Source organism: Aethalodelphis obliquidens, unplaced genomic scaffold, assembly GCF_003676395.1.
Source record: "Aethalodelphis obliquidens isolate GAN/ISIS:26980383/991018 unplaced genomic scaffold, ASM367639v1 scaffold24, whole genome shotgun sequence".
Classification (NCBI taxonomy): Eukaryota; Metazoa; Chordata; class Mammalia; order Artiodactyla; family Delphinidae; genus Aethalodelphis; species Aethalodelphis obliquidens.
This window is the reverse complement of record NW_020837968.1, coordinates 7,057,340-7,075,579: the sequence shown is the minus strand read 5'-3', so window position 1 is coordinate 7,075,579 and position 18,240 is coordinate 7,057,340. Positions and strand designations below refer to the sequence as shown.

At 33.7% G+C, this 18,240-nt stretch overlaps 1 protein-coding gene across 3 annotated transcripts in view; it reads right to left on the bottom strand.

Moving 5' to 3' along the window:
- The window catches only part of BRINP3 (BMP/retinoic acid inducible neural specific 3), a 417,329-nt gene that overhangs the window by 203,557 nt on the left and 195,532 nt on the right, over positions 1-18,240 (bottom strand). For 2 of the 3 annotated variants that reach the window (XM_027122179.1, XM_027122180.1), the window contains exon 3: positions 14,892-15,082. The exons of the other annotated variant lie outside the window; for it this stretch is intronic. In XM_027122179.1, coding sequence (XP_026977980.1) covers positions 14,892-15,082 — 191 coding nt within the window. The remainder of the gene's footprint in view (positions 1-14,891; positions 15,083-18,240) is intronic. 3 annotated transcript variants of the gene reach the window in all.

The window sequence follows — 18,240 nt, the reverse complement described above, 5'->3', positions numbered from 1 at the left end:
AAGTTTTTTAAACACTGGAAAGATATTTTTAAATATTTTATTTATTGTAAAAATCAATCAAATCAAATAGAAAAAAAATCAATCCCTAAGAATTAAAAACAGAAGCCAATGTTACTAAATGCTTATTGTTTAGAGAAGTAATTATTTTAAGTGATTACAAACACAGTACTTTAAATGTAATCCAGTTTTGGAATATATTCTGAGGACAAAAAATGTAAAAAGGATCAGAAAACTTCATTCTGTAGTCTATTTGTAGGTAGGAATATTAGTAGTTGTAGTACAGTTTTATATAGTTTGTATGGTTACATATGGGTGTATGGGCACTCACTGTACAAGTCTCTCCACTTTGAGTGTGTTTGAAAATTTCATTTGAAAAAAATATCATGGCATAAGTGTTTACGTTTGGCCCACGTTTAAAATATGTTCAGTCATAATAAAATTTTCTTAAGTAATTAGTAAACTCATGACTTTAATATTATGACTAAAATAAAATTCTAAATGATTTGACAGTTTCAGATGATTCCATTTGTAAAATACATCTAAATCCAAGCTCAGCCTCAGTGCATCAGTAATGTTTTCTACAGATTCCTGTATTTAGAAGGACGCTTACTGTAATCTTTACTTCAATTCAGCAATACACAAATGAAGTTCAAAACACGGGTTCAACTGATTATTGGACATTACTTTTGCCTTCTGGAGAGGCATGAAAACCATATAAATACGTGAAGAGAATCATCTTCACTATGTCTCTCTTGCATTGTAGTGATTTTCCCATTACTAGAGGTGTCCAACATTAATTATATGTCATAGAGCAGAAGAGATAATTAGACCGCTATAAAGGATTCTTTCACTGGATTATGAGGTTCTGTATGAAAAAAAAATGTAGAATTAATTATTATGGTTTAGATGTAAGTCTACCAGCTACTGGTACCAAACAGATTCAGGTTCTAATGCTGGCTTCTACTTAGTAATTGAATGATCTTGAATATATAATTTATGATTCTGCTTCCTCTTACATAACATGAATATAGTAATTTCTTCTTCAAAGCATGGCTATAAGCATGAAACAGATAATATCTGTAAAGATATCTTACCACATGACTAGAATTCAGAAGTTGCTAGTACACATTTTTTTATTCATCACAATTCCTTAGAACTGCATAAAGCAACTCATTCCACATCTGGGCATTTCTAGTAATTTTAGCTATTTTGTCTTATTTGTGAGGAACAGAAGACTGTCCTAATTCTTTAATGATCTCCTTCTTTTATAAACTTATTAACTCTAGTCCTAGTTTGCATTCACATATAGAAAGTAAAGATCTCCCAAAATAGTCCATTATATACTGTATCCCCCTAATCCCCCTATATGTCTTCACTCTTCAGGTGAAATATGCTATACCATTAATTCTTCTTAATAGGACCTCTATTGAGTCCTACCTCACCCAAAAAGGGAAAATAGCATATGCTAATTTTAGAAAGCAAATTAAATCTTACACCTACAGGAATTAGAAAAAGAAGAATAAATAAAACCCAAAGTTAGTAGAAGGAAAGAAATAAAAAAAGATCAGAGCAGAAATAAATGAAATAGAGACTAAAAAAAACAGAAAATATCAATGAAACTAAAAGCTGCTTCTTTGAAAAGGTAAACAAAATTGATAAACCTTTAGCTAGACCCATCAAGAAAAAAAGGGATGGAATTTCCTGGTGGTCCAGTGGTTAGGACTCTGGATTTTCACTGCAGAGGGCGTGAGTTCAGTCCCTGGTTGGAGAACTAAGATCCCGCAAGCTGCATGGCACGGCCCAAAAAAGAAAAAAAACAAAGAAAAGAAAAAAAGGGAGAGGGCCCAAATCAATAAAATCAGAAATGAAAAAAATTACAACCAACACCACAGGAATACAAAAGATTATGAGACTATTATGAACAACTACAGGCCAATTAAATGGACGACCCACAAGAAATGGACAAATTCTTAGAAAGGTACAATCTCTCAAGACTGAACCAGGAAGAAATAGAAAATAAGAACAGACCAATTACCAGTACTGAAATTGAATCAGTACTGAACCGGAAGAAATAGAAAATAAGAACAGACCAATTACCAGTACTGAAATTAAAACATCCCACAAACAAAAGTCCGGGGCCAGATGACTTCACAGGTGAATTCTATCAAACATTTAGAGAAGAGTTAAGATCTATCCTTCTGAAACTACTCCAAAAAACTGCAGAGGAAAGAATACTTCTGAACTCATTCTATGAGGCCATTGTCACCCTGATACCAAAACTGGGCAACAATATCACACACACAAAAAAGAAAATTACAGGCCAATATCTCTGATGAACATAGATGCAAAAATCTTCAACAAAATACCAGCAAACTGAATCCAACAATATATTAAAAGGGTCATAAACCATGATCAAGGGACATCTATCCCAGGGATGCAAGGATTTTTCAATATCCCCATATCAATCAATGTGATATAACACATTAACAAAGTGAAGAATAAAAAATAATATGATCACCTCAATAGATGCAGAAAAAGCTTTTGACAAAATTCAACATCCATTCATGATAAAAACTCTCCAGAAAATGGGCATAGAGGGAACATACCTCAACGTAATAAAGGCCACACATGACAAACCCACAGCAAACATCATATTCAATGGCGAGAAGATGAAAGCATTTCTTCTAATATCAGGAACAAGACAAGGATACCCACTCCTGACCCTTTTATATAACACAGTATTGGAAGTTCTAGCCACAGCAATCAGACAACAAAAAGGCGTAAAAGGAATCCAAATTTGAAAGGAAGAAGTAAAACTGTCACTGTTTGCCAATGACAGGACACTATACATAGAAAATCCTAAAGAAGCTACCAGAAAACTGCTGGAGCTCATCAATGAATTCAGGAAAGTTTCAGGATACAGAAATCTGTTGCACTTCTATAAACTAACAATGAACTATCAGAAAGGGAAATTAAGAAAACAATCCATTTACCATCACATCAAAAAGAACACAATACCTAAGAATAAACCTACCTGAGGAGGTAAAAGATCTTTACTTGGAAAACTATGACACTGGTGAAAGAAACTGAAGATGACACAAACAGATGAAAAGATATACTATGTTCATAGACTGGAAAAATTAATATCGCAAAAATGACCATACTACCCAAGGCCATTTACAGATTCAATGCAATCCCTATTATAATACCAAGGGCATTTTTCACAGAAGTAGAACTAATTTTAAAATTTGTATAGAAACAGAAAAGACCCAAATAGCAAAACAATCTTGAGAAAGATGAACAGAGCTGGAGTAATCACACTCCCTAACTTCAGACTACACTACAAAAGTACAGTAATCAAAACATTATGTTACTGGCATAAAAAAAGACACACAGATCAATGGAAGAGTATAGAGAGCCCATAAATAAACCCACTCACTTATGGTCAATTAATCTATGACAACGGAAGCAAGAATACACAGTGGAGAAAAGACAGTGTCTTCGATAAGTGGTACTGGGAAAACTAGACAGCTGCATGTAAAAGAATGAAATTAGAAGACTTTCTTACCCTGTATACAAAAATAAACTCAAAATGGATTAAAGACCTAAATGCAACACTGGAAACCATAAAATTCCTAGAGGAAAACATAGGCAGAATACTCTTTGACATAAATTGTAGCAACATTTTTTATGGATCTGTCTCTTAAAGCAAAGGAAATAAAAGCAAAAATAAACAAATGAGGCCTACTTAAATTTAAAAGTTTTTGCACTGCAAAGGAAAGCACTGACAAAACAAAAAGACAAACTACTAAATGGGAGAAAATATTTGCAAATTATATGACAAATAAGGGGCTATTATCCAAAATATATAAACAGTTCATACAACTCAAGATCAAAAAAACAAACAACTGGATTAAAAAATGGACAAAAGGCCTGAATAGACCTTTTTCCAAGGAGCACATGCAGATGGCCAACAAGCACATGAGAAGATGCTCAACATCACTAGTAATCAGGGAAATGCAAATCAAATCCACCATGAGATATTACCTCACACCTGCAAGAATGGCTATCATCAAAAAGAACACAAATAACAAATATCAATGAGGATATGGAGAAAAGGGAACTCTCATACACTCATGGTGGGAATGTAAACTGGTGCAGCCACTGTGGAAAATAGGCTTCTCAAAAAACTAAAAATAGAATTACTGTATGACCCAGCAAAATTCCCCTCCTGGGTATATATACAAAAAAAACAAAAACACTAACTGGAAAAGATACATGCGCCCCAATGTTCATAGCAGCATTATTTACAATTACAAATATATGGAAGCAACCTAAGTGTCCATCAACAGATGAATGGATAAAGAAGATGTGATATATATATACACAATGGAATTCTACTCAGCCATAAAATGAAGGAAATTTTGCCATTTGCAGCCACATGGATAAACTTGGAGGTTATTATGTTAAGTGAAATAAGTCAGAGAAAGACAAATACTTTATAATATCACCTATATGTGCAATCTAAAAACTACAACAAACTAGTGAACAATACAAAAAAGAAGCAAACTCACAGATAAAGAGAACAAGCTAGTGGTTACCAGAGGGGAAGGGGAAAAGGGAGGAGTGGTATAAGGGTAAGGGATAAAAAAAATAAAAAGCAAATTCAAACTAATTTGATTTAAGAATATTTTAGAAATGTTAGATTGTCTCATGATACAACTGGAAAATGACACAAAGTAAGAGCTAGGGATTAACTATTTCAGAGTGTTTCTAATTATAAGAATATGAAGGAGAAGACAAACATTAATATATGTTTCAGCAATCAAAGATGAAGGTAGGAAAATGATGGCCCGTGAAGATCATCATGAATATTTGAAGTTTTCATTCTCTATCTACTGGAGATTTTTGAAATATTTCTTTTGTTTTTCACAGAGTTCACATTTGCTTGTAAGGTACAGGTAAATGTGTCTTTAGCATTCTATGCTGAGAATAAATATATGTTACAGACAACAGGGAAAATCAAATGGAAAAACTTCGTTGTAAATTTTAATATACTTTTATTATTAATTATGCTGTTTATTTTTTAATTTAATAAAATTTAATGATATATTGAGGTAAAGGAAAGCATGAGTTTTGGAGTCAGGTGTATGTGAGGGCTTAATTTCATAGATATTAAATTTCACCACAGAAACCTGATCTTAGTCAAAATTGTTTTCTAGTAGAACTTTTAATCAGGATGTATAGGATTACTAAAGATAGTAGTTGATTATCCTTCCAATAAGCAGATAAAGAGAAGCCATTCATAAATTGCTTGTGGTTGTTCTCCACAAAGGAACATTATTCCATGTATGCAAAAGCTTTCACTGCAGTCAAGCATGTAAGGCAGTTTAAATCTGCAGTTTAAATTATCATAATTGTTCTTTTATGAATGCTTTGTTTTAAACCCTTACAACAGACCAGACAACTAGGTGATGTAAGCTGGCTAGCTTATGCCACATTCCAAGTTTTGTAAATCATGGATTGTTAAATATCTAAGATATTTTGACAAGGCCATTCAGTCTAAATGGAAAATAAGGCTATTTCTTTCCTCCAAGAGATCTGTTTTTCAAATTATACACAACTACCATGCTTTTGTGATGATATTCATGGTCTTTACCTTCTTTGAGACTTTCATAGTCGTCTTAAGAAAGAAGAATGCATTCTCAACTTTAATTGCAAATCTCAATATAAAAATATTCAGATTTGAAAACTGAGATATATTATTCAACTAAAAATTTGTGTTCAAATGTCATTTTCATTCACATTTTTTAAACCAGCTGTAGCTCATAAGCATGACATGAGTGCCAAAGGACATCCACCCATTTTGTAAAAACTAAATGTGATTTTGAAGTGATTCAATATTCTGAGTCTGTTAGAAAGTGAAAAGGATTAATGATTGTAGAGATAAAAAGATGTGATTATTTCACACAGAAATCATGCAGCTGTGCCTTTTACAACTAAAACGCTGTGGTAGTTTATGGACATTAAAAGCACATATTGAAGGATGCTTTCATAGAGAATGAGAAACAGAGGACAATAAAACAAAAAAAATCATGACTTTAATGTTATCCTATGATTAGTTCATAGGGTAGGAGTAGGTATATTTGATATGTTGTGGACCTCACAATTATGTATTTTTCTGTCCTGGTTTTCAGGTAATTGATGTTGTGTCCATGACAAACAGAAATGAAAGAACTTTCATACAATTATCTCTCCACTTGAACTTTCTCAACTGGCATTCTCATGTATATAGTTATTGGGGATAGAGGTAATACTTTCAAAATGTTAGAACAAAAAGCAATGGATAAGAGAATGAGTAAAAGAATCCTAGGGATAAATCAAGAAGATGCCGCAGATTATTCTTTGCAATTTTAATTCTATCATGGATGTAAACATGTATACGTGTATTTATAGTCCATTGTAAAGAACAAGTGATGCCCTTTAACCTGGTATTGAAAATAAAAATGTTTAGATCAGTGAATACATACGAACCAGCTATGTCATGATTCAGTATAGGTTTTGAGAGGCATCAGAAAGTTACACTCATTTTTTTGCTTTTGCCCTCTGCCAGGAGGACAGCATGTTCCGAAGAGGGCCTTCCTCATCTTTATTCCCAGAATGAGCCAACAACACTCAGAGCAGAATCGCAGGGGATCCACAGTCAAAACATGTAGTATCAGGGAGACACAACCATTATAGTTGTAATGCACTGAGATTCGAGGTTATTTCTTTTTTAACTGCAAGGAAGCTAACTCTTGGATGTCGGCTGTATTTTATTTTATTTTATCATTGCTACTGTCATTGGACTAGTATCCTGACCTGTAATGTGTACCGTTCTACCCAGGGAAAAAAAGGTACATTTATGGCAAATATCTTTCTGGTCATTCAACTTCCTTATACCTGAAAATCTTATTGTGAATGTCTATTTTGCTTTTGTGTGAGTTTTACTTATCAAAAACTGCTATTTGAGTAGAAATTCTTTGCACAGGAATAACCAGTGCAAATATAGCTTAAATGTAATTGTTTGTAGTTTTACTTTTGATGTATCGTTTTAGTTAAAAAATGTTATCCTATTGTTAGTAATAACAGATCATATTATTCATTGTGTTTTTTATCCCTTAAAAAACTCCCTAAGTTTTACTATATTTTAAGTATCACTGTCCTTTTGAAATTTTATTTCACTTTTCACAGTGTTTTACTTTACTCTCACTACTAATGACCATCCTTCCCTAGCTTAATGTGTTAAAAGGTATACATCCTGACATGTATCTTTCCACTAACGTAGTGTTGTAGAAAAAAATGGTGTTTTAGAAACATATAGAAGGGAAAAAATTCTAGAAAAATAGGCTTCTAACACGGAGCAGAGGCAAATATATAAAGACAGTAAAAAACAGACATGTTGGCTTAACACCAATTGGCATCTGCAAGATATTTTTGGAAGGAAATAGCTAGCCTTCTACAGCTTTGACAAAGAAACATAATATGTTTTGCAAAACATTCCAAAAGAAAACAACTGATCTTATGACTATTAACAGTTATCCCCCCTAAAAAGTCTGAAAAATTTCTAAATGAAATTGCCCAGATACAATAGTCTCTATAGAACAATGACATGAAAGAAGAGTAACTGGAAATATATTTCCAGTTCAAGGATAGAGGGAACAGAATACATCCTGAATGAAATACAATTAAGGTACTTCTATTTTGGAGCTGCTTATAAACAATGCTATAATGAACATTTTGTTATGTAAAATTACAGACTTTTGCTATTGTTTTGGTAAAATTAATTCTCAGAAGCGAGATTTCTGGAACAGTTAAGTACTCTCTAAATTTATGTAGATACTCTAAATAGTGCTGTTCAAACTTAATGTGCATGTAAATCACCTGGAGATCTTGTTAACATGTTTCTGATTCATTAATCAGGGATGGAATCTGAGATTCTGCATTTCTAACAAGCTACAAGGTGATGTTGATGCTGTTGGATCATGGACCACACTCAAGTAACGAGGCTCTAAACCACAGTAAAATTTATTACCAATTTAAATGTCTGTCTTTATCAGTGACCTGTGTGTTCCTTTAAGGAAGGTGGTGAATCTTTGCACTTTTATAGGTAACTCAGTACGTGTGTGTCAAATAAATGGACAGGTGATTTATCTGTCCTATTAAAGTGCTACAAAGAACAAGAAAGTACATAATCATATTTACAAAATTCTAAAATTTAGCATTTATCTTTTGACTTAGTTGCCAAGAACGCTATTATTAAGATCAACTGACATAGCAATTTAAATTTCATCTTCTTTGTTATCTTATAATTTTTATAAATGGGCTCAAATCACTTTAGTAGCAGCTGCCTTATAAACCGTCAAAAGTGAATTAACAATATTATTTTAATTTCAAAGTTTTCATTTTATTTACCAGATAAACATGAGAGATAGGGATAGAGATGAGAGAGTGAAAGAGAGAAAGGACAGAGACAGAGAGATGAACTGATATAATTAATCTTAAGTAGTATGAGTAAAGATTCGGTTTAATATCAGTAATGGCAGTACCATTATTTTAATAATTCCCTGGGATATAAAGCTTCAGAAAATTGTTCTTTTCTTCCTTTCAGTTCTTTTTCTTCAACAGAATATGTATTCTAATGGAATGCATACATTCCATGTATCTTCAATTATTTATATTTAATTAAGAAATAAATTATATATACATATCTTGGCAGATTAACTTCTTTAAATTACATTACAGATAAACTAAAATAAAAGGGTTTGTACCTCCTAAGAAGAGACAAAGTGAAAATGAGAAAGACAGCTGTTAATCTATTTTGAAAGAAGATGGTACATGACATAGAATTAAAAACTAACTGTGAATACTTTATACAGAATGTAATTCACATAGTAAAAAGTGAGAATTGAGTATTTCTGAAATTAAATAAGGATATTTGGAGTCCTATACTTACAGGGATGCTAGAATATAGGGAAAAAAACTAACTAATTTTCTATCATACCCCAGCTTACCTCTGTTTTTTCTTTGAGAGATATACACACAAAAAATATGTATCATAAAACTAAATAAACTACCTTGCAGGCATAGTTAGTTATATACTATGTAGTTATATACTATGTAGTCACTGAGGTAATACTTGTTATTTTAAATAATTGCCCTAGTAAGTTAATTTTACTCTGGACCACAATCAGGCATTTTTTTCACTCCAACAATGAAGAAAATATTTTCTATATTTAACAAAATTAAATACCTGACAAAATACTTAAGTTGAGCAATATGGTAACTGCAGATCCATGTTCAGAAGAAGCACTTTCAGAAAAAAATTTCAAAAACAAACTTGCATGTGAAAAAAACAATTGTAACTCTTTCTGCTAAAAATTTAATTATGGCCTTTAAAACTATGCATTCAAAACCAGTGGTAAGGGCTTCCCTGGTGGCGCGGTGGTTGGGAGTCCGCCTGCCGATGCGGGGGGCGCGGGTTCGTGCCCCGGTCCGGGGGGATCCCGCGTGCCACGGAGCGGCTGGGCCCGTGAGCCATGGCTGCTGGGCCTGCGCGTCCGGAGCCTGTGCTCCGCAGCGGGAGAGGCCGCAGCAGTGAGAGGCCCGCATACCGCAAAAACAAAAAAAACAAAAAAAAACAAAAAAAAAACAAAAACAAAACGAACAAACAAAAAAAAACCAGTGGTAAAAATGGAACTGTTTTTATGTTGCTGAGAATGAAAAATATTCTTTAAAGTTGTAAATGAACAAATCTTAATACGTTATCCAGTTGCTCCTAGAATGAATTTTGGTCCAATAAAAAAAAAAAATCTCTATCAGGAAAAAAGTACTTTGGAGGGAAGCTATTTTGCCTCCAAAGTCCTCACTGTGTCCACATTCCTGACTCCACCCACAGAGGTGTAGTGAGCTGACAGACAAGCTGGGTGTAGGGAAGGGACTGGCATGAGAAACCCAGCCTCTTGCTCTTCTTCCTCTTTAGGATGTGCTGTCCGGAGAGCAGAGCACCTGTTTCCGTCAGCTTCTCACTGCCTTAAGCTTTAGAGAGCCAAGTCTCACCCAGGAGGTGTTCACATTCTCATGTGACTGTGAGTGGCTGAGGACTTGGCCTATGGACTAATTAGACAAGTCTGTGTAATTCTGGAGGTGAAGATGAGGTCACATTTAAAATTATTATAAATATTTTGCTATAACATTTTTATAAATTTTTAAATGAATTTTTGGTTTTCATCTTCCTTAGTCCTTTGTCCTTTACTATGGATCTAAAATCCTGATCTGGTACTTTTAGCAAACACCCTCTGTCTGCTCAGTAAGCCCAACAATTTTAAGGTCTTTGTTTTCATTCACTTATTATTTTTTTGTATTTCTATATTCACTGAAATAAAAGATACACTTTTATTTCAGTGTTTGTCATATATTGTATTATAATGAAATATATTACAAAAACAGTCATGAAATATATTCCATAGCTAGAAATCAATATATCCCAGGAGTGCAATCTATTTCAAGATTGATTCTTTAAATTGAGTAGCTTATTTTAGGTTTTAAACAGTGATGGAGTTTAGACATCATTATCCCAAATAGAAGCAAGCTAAATTACTATATTGATAAATAGTCTGGAAGCTATAAGATGAAACAAATAGGGAAAATGATATATATTGAAGAAGGTTTTTTACAAATTATTTTTCCCTATAGGAAGATAATTCAATCACTGGCTTTATCTTTCATAAAATATCCCATTAAAGGCTTCAAATATGCTATCCCAAGTTTTATGTCTAAGTCAATAATATGATGTACTAAATAACTCTTGGGAAAAAAAGACATTTTTCATTTATTTCCTTCTCACTGCTTTAATGCTGGTAGAGAGTATTTTGCACTCAACTTGTTTTGAAAAATGTTTAAATTTAGTTGAAGATCTAGTTACTTAGGAGGCATCTACTTATAAAATAACTGGCTTTTTCAGATGCAAAGTAGTATGTATAGACTGGATAAACAGCAAGGTCCTACTGCATAGCACAGGGAACTATATTCAATATTCTGTGATAAACCGTAATGGAAAAGAGTATAAAAATGTATATATATATATGTATAACTGAATCACTTTACTGTAAAGCAGAAATTAACACAACATTGTAAATCAACTATATTTCAATTAAAAATAAGAAAATAATTTTTTTAAAACTGGCTTTTTGTTAAAAATATTTGCTTCTATACATGACATCCTCAGTGTGTTAATATTAGAGTTGTTCCTCAATCTGGGTCAATTAAGGAGAGAGAAAGAGAATTTGCTCAAGTTAAATGCCACCAATCTCAATTTTTTAAGAAATAGAGTAATACAATTTCATGTTCAGTCAGGTAAAACATATGAAATTAAAATACACTTACAGCAACAAAAAAGACAGTGTAATTACAACAGCAATAATTTAAAAATTGCCTGAAATCAACCTATTATATATTTTAATTGCAAACAGTTTATATCCTTAAGCTACTTAACTAATTTCATGCATTTTAGCTAAATTATTAACATCACCCAACAAAGAGATTCCTGAAGGAAAATATAAGTAACATTTAAAGACAAAAAGAGAATTCCAATAGAAAATACCAGGAACACTAAATCCAAAGAATGGTCAGAGATTAGAAGGCAAGTGAGAGTGGCAATTCTATTCTTTCCCCTCCCCACCGTTGAAGAAATTGCTTGAACTAGACTTTTAAATAACTGAAGTAAAGCAATTTTGAGAAAGCGTATTGTCATTATTAATCAACCCAAAGAAGTGATTTACCACAAAGGTTTCTATAAACCCCCTTTATAAAAACAAACAAAAAACATGCAAAACAAAAACTATTTTAAGACAACAGTGTGGCATTCATAATGCGGAAACAATGAAATAAATCAAAATGTCACCGTAATTTTGCTACTAAGGAACAAAAATGTCCTTGAGAATCATCTGTACTTTTGATCTCTTCTGCCTTCCCCCTTGTCCCTTCCTTCCTTTCTTGTTTGAAGAATACATTTCATGCTCTGAAATTCTTCTGGGAACTCTGTATTGTTGATACAATGGTAACGAAACCTAGGATGTGTTTCAAGACCACTGAACTTTTTAAAAGGAGATGTTATAGAAATAATTTAATTTTCACTTTTACTTCAGATTTTATTACATTAATAATCATTGTCAATACTAAGCCAAATAGACACAGCTTTCAAAGAATCAGTTTTCACAATTATGGGAATATTTTGTCATTGTTTTGCTATCCATACTGCTGTAGTAACAATAGCAATAACATTAATTCATGGCATGTTTATGCCAAGGACATTTTCCTACACTTACACTAATCTTCCCATGGCCTTGTCACACAGGTGTTACTCTCCCCCTTTCAACTAAAAAAACCCCCTAAAAATCAGTGAAGTTACTTAACAGTTTTTAAAGTCTCACAATTGGTTAAAAAAAAAAAAGGAGCCAGGATTCAACACCAGGCTTGTCTGACCTCTTTATCTCATTATTTTAATATTATTCATTTATGGAGGAAAGCAATGGAGAGAGAGTGCATATTCACAGCTAACCTTTCCTGTCCTCTTGAACCCCCTACATCTTCTGACTTTAATTCCTTAGGGTTACATGGCAGACTTGTTTCTTTGGCTTATCCAGGGATCTCTCTTTCTCCACCCTCTCCATGCCTGGCTCTCCTGCTCTCCCTTTCATCCTGATTCTCTCCAATTCTGCATCTATTTGTTTAACTGACCTTTTTTGGATCCACGGATTTTCTTTCTCATTCAGTCTTCTTCCTGAATTAGATCTCAATTATCCTCTGTCCATTTCAGAGTTTTGATGTTTATCTAGTGGACTGGGCAGCCTCAGCCTCCTAGCAAAGTGTAGTTTCACTTATTTTCATTTAACAAGTATGTAATGAGAACCTATTGTGTGCCAAGCACTACTATAACGTTGACTGAAAAAAATTCACAACCTAAAAGTTGAGAATTAAGTTTTATCTGGTGGACAAAATGGAAGACTTCAGCCTGAAACACAGCATCTCAGAGAGCTCTGAGGGATGGCTCCAAAGAAGTAAGGGATGAGCCAGGATATATAGGAGTTTTGCAATAAAAGCAGGTAGTGGAACATCAAAAGATTGCTGTTAATTAAAGAAAACCGGACATCTCAAGTTAATGAATTTAGTGTTTTTCTATTTATGGGAAGATGCAAGAGTCTGGGCTCACTGAAATCATTCCTCTGATATGCACCTTAACTATCTAGGGCCACTATCCTGCTTTTCTCCATCCTGAGTCCCCTCAGGGTGCACAGTCGGAGGCAGCTGCAGTGGCTGTTGGCCTGATGGCCGCAACATGCTTTGTTTACTGATATGGCAGGAGACATTTTCCATCCACAATAACTACGTGAGTAAATTGGTAACAAATATAGGCAAGATTCCTGTTTCCAGAAAATAAAAAATTTCACATAATAATAAATACTATGAAGAATGCAGAGTGAGATCATGAAGTAGTAGAGAATATTGGTTGTCTATGGGCACTGTTGCTGGTAGGATGATTAGAAAAGGTGTCTCTGAGAAAGTAACACTTGAGCAGAAAAATATGAAGTTTCCTTGTGGCTGAAACATAGAGCATGATCAGGAGAGAGAACAGATGAGGTCTGAGATGAAAGCCAATGGCAGAGCATTCATGTGGTGCCTTAAGAAACCACAGAAAGACATCTGGATTTCATTTCAACTGGCTAACTGTAGGTTTTAATTAAAACAGAAAATGATTTGACCCAACTCAAGTTTAAAAGATCTGTGTGAAGGATGGACCTTAGGAATATTCTAAGAGAAACATGGTGGTGACTTGGTGTAGGGACACTGCGGTGGAAGTCAGGAAAGAGTTGGATACGGGATATATTCTAGAGGAATAAACTGACGTGACTTGGTGACAGACTGGACTGGCAGGTAAATGGAAAAAAAGACACATCCTCTAAGACTGGGAAAATGAAGAGCATTTTCACACTACCTCACCATTGGTGTGAACTAGCCTGCCCGGCTTCAGTAAACTTAACTGAGAAACTGACAAGGGAGCAGGGAATCACTGTTTTCATGGTGATTCCTATCCAATTTTGTCCACTGCTCCTATTATAGGAAAAAGTAAGATCTATTTAAAACGGAATGTTTGGACATTATTTAAAGTCCTACACAAAATTAAATATACAGAATTCTGGGGTATTTATAAGTTTTAGAAAAATGTCATTTTCTTCCTATTACACACTATCTCCCCCCAAATCATTTAAGTGTATTCAAAATACTGAATTATACATCACCATGATAAAACACACATTTAATGGTATTACATCACATTGAGGAGGGTGACATTATTAATCTCTACTTTCATATCGTGCATCTTCATTGATATTTATTTATTACTCCCTTCACATCATATATCAACTACAATCAGAAATGTTAAAATAGCTCTAAAAAATGTAATTTTAGAATTTCAACATTTACTTTGGGACCTTTCCTGCTCTCTGTAACCTGAAGTCCCAGCTGTGACTTGATTGTTTATTATTCAATTTTTAAACAAAATTCAGCTCATCACCTTGCATTATAGAGTGTAATAACTATGCCTATATTTAACAGAGGCTATTAGTTTGTAAATTGCTTTCAGGCAGAAACTAAGTGAAAATCCTCTACCTCATCATTGTGATCACCATACAAGATATTTAGTAATAGCTCAATAAATGTTTTGATTAAAAGTTAATGAATGAAATTTAGGATTATTCAAACTGCAGTGATTTGGATGAATCAACACTTTTCCTTGACTTATACAGTTTTATGCACAAGCACACACAGGCACAAATATTTTCAAAGAGTCGTACCTCCCAGAGTAGCAGATAGCAAGAAATGTGTCCCATATTTCTTGATAAGGTTTTCTGTGATTTGCTGAAGGGTAGGTCGACGTCCCAAAAGTCTTATGTTGCGGAAGAATTCAGGGGCAAGAGGCAGAGGGGAGCCAAGGAAATTTCTTCTCTCAACTGCAAGGTTATTTACTTTCCAGCGGCCAAACTCCCTGAAAAGCAAATTTATTTTTATTCGTAAATACATAATCTATCTGAATGTTTTCATTTGAAAAGTTCACTTGATAGTTTCGTTGGGGTCACTACATTACAATGATTCTTGTTTGTAATAATACTTCATGTGCTATGAGTAAGTAGGAGAAGCAATATTTAGAATTTATGTAGCTGGAGTGAATATCCTGAAACCAAGTCATGGAGAGGAAAAATAAACCACTTAAAGCAACAGACTCCACTGATTTTTTTTCCAAAGGAAAAATGTACTCATAAAAATGATTTCAGGGCTTCCCTGGTGGCGCAGTGGTTGAGAGTCCGCCTGCCGATGCAGGGGACACGGGTTCGTGCCCCGGTCCGGGAAGATCCCACATGCCGCGGAGCGGCTGGGCCCGTGAGCCATGGCCGCTGAGCCTCCGCGTCCGGAGCCCGTGCTCCGCAACGGGAGAGGCCACAACACTGAGAGGCCCGCGTACCACAAACAAACAAACGAAAGATTTCATTATGTATAGAATATTAATGTAGAATTATTTTTTAAAAGGGAAACTAAAGTAATATTTTCCAATGGAAATTGAAAAAAGAATAAATTTATTTTCATCATTAATGATAATTTTCTATTTACTTTAGAGTGGGAACTTGTCAAACCTCAAGAATACTAAGGCACTGTAGAAGAATTTTTTTAAATATGATCCAAAGAAAAACTTTTTTTTATAATAATTATTGTTTACAACATAATTTGAAGCCCCAATTCAACTTAATTAGTAATTACTCAAGATGCAAAATAACTTTTAAGGTGGATATGGTCAAATTAGAGAAGTAGCAAATACGATTATTAAAAATTTATGTATAAAAAATGTATACACTTATATTAAGTTAAAGTCAACCTAATAATAATTTAGAAAATAACTATGGTGAACTGGATTGCCTGATATCCACCATACAGATTTTTTTTCTGAGGAGTGGTCTGATAAAATCTCAAATACCTTCCACAGAGAAGACTTCCCTCTACTAGATTTAAACACTCCTACGTGTGTAATTTAACTGTTACTACTTAGCAAATAAAATGTTGATTAAATATTGTATAAATACTTGCCATACTTATTTATATTTTTGCCTCCAAAAAATTCCTGGAATGCACCACAAAAAGGTGCATGATAGATACATCTGTGAACCAGACTCTGCATGGAGTTCACATTCTAGAGGAAGTTTTAAACATAAATAAAATAAAGATGTTAAGTTAAATTTTAAAAACATCCAGATTGTGACAAGGGCTGAGAGCTACCACAAACAGACTGCTGTGATGGGCCATAGGGCTGTGGACAGGATGGCCCTATTTTATTTTAAGTGACCTGAGAGGGCAACTCTGGAGAGGTGGTATTTGATACTCAGTCTCTAAAGGTAAAATAAAAGAGGCTAGATGTGGGGAAGCACTGAATAGATTTACACAGAATAAGAAAAAACAGTAAATACTTCCAGGACCAAGAACCATGCCCCTGATAGAGTTGCTTGCCATGAATAACTTGTTCCTGTGACACACATCTGGCAGCCACACAATCCATCCAGTCTTTTGGAAGTTAATTATAAGATAAGATTCACTAAAGAATCTAGGTAAGGCCTTGGCCTGAAAATAAGTCAACTTAGTGTTTCCTTCATTGAGAAACTCTCGCTATTACCTCTGCAAATCAGCTGATCCAAACAGTTTTGAATAGTATTATTCTACCAATGGTTCTCAAATGTCAGCACCTATCAGAATCACCTGGAAACTCCACCCCAGAGTTTCTGATACATGAGGCCTCGGGTGGGGTCAAGAGTTTGCATTTTCAACAAGCAATGCCAGTACTGCTATTCTGGGGAACATACTTTGAAGAAAACTACTGATTAGGTAATTTGGTGTGTTGTTTTTAAAATTTACTCAAAGTGCTCTCTTTTCAGTAAATCTTGGGCTTTTAGAGATACTATACTGGATTTATTACTTCATATTTCCTCAGAAGAGAGTAAGAATGTCATTGTTATTGTTCCAAACTTAATTGGTATCAGTAATTTTTTGTCTTTTCATCTTGTAAGAAATTTACCTGAATGTATTTGTGCATGTGTGTGTTCGATATATATGTAGAATATACATATGTAAATACATATTCAAAACTGTGAAGGAGAGCATTTAAAATAAAATATTTAAGTTTTAGTATTTTGTGAATATAAGGTATATAGTAATACAATGCTTCTAAGAAGTTGTTTATTAAACCATGATCTAAATAATAGCTGCTCATTAATTTCCAAAGTTTTCCCTCAAATATTTACTTTTTTATTTGCTGAAAAAACTTTACAATTTTATCAAGGGATAGTAACATAGCTTGAACCTAAAGTTGTGGTATATCTTTTTCAATGGTTTAAATTACCAAATTTATAAACTCATATGTATATTTTCATAACTTAAAATGTGAGTTGCTAAGTGAAGTAATTGGACTTAAGTAACCAAGATTATCAATGGTGGTATTTTACAACCCATACAAACTCTCTCTAAACTGCTGAGTATTTCTTGCTAGATGGCTGTGGGTAACTACATATTGGGAGAGTGCCATTCTAGCCTCCCTTATTTTTTTAACAATTTGTAAATATATAATACCAACCTGCAATCAGTACCAACCCATGATCTATTCTGACTTGAAATCTTTGCAACTTTATTTAGTTTGTTCCTCTTAAATTTGACAAAGAATGGATGTAATATGAAAGAGCTAGAACAAATTTACATCATTTTCTGAAATCAGCTTATAACATTAATTTAACAAGAAAATTTATTAATTGTTTGCTACTTATTGTCATAACTACCAGATATCTTGGTAGTAATATAGATGAATAGAAGAAAACCTCTGACCTCAAGGGTTCCAAAATTATACTAAGTGAAGTATAATATGAATGAATAAATTGCAATTCAATGGCTTTACAATATTTTTATGTGCAAAAATACAAGTAGGCCAGTAGCTTATTGAGCACAACCCCTCTGCCCGATTCCTTGATATAAATGTTGCTAATCTAACTCACTTCGAATATGTTTTCTCTTCCCTTATATTCACACACTTCAGAAGGCTATAAAGAGCCTAAGACTATGGACAACCTTCCAGGGAGCTTTCTTCATCTATCAGGTGCTTTTTATTACCGCAGT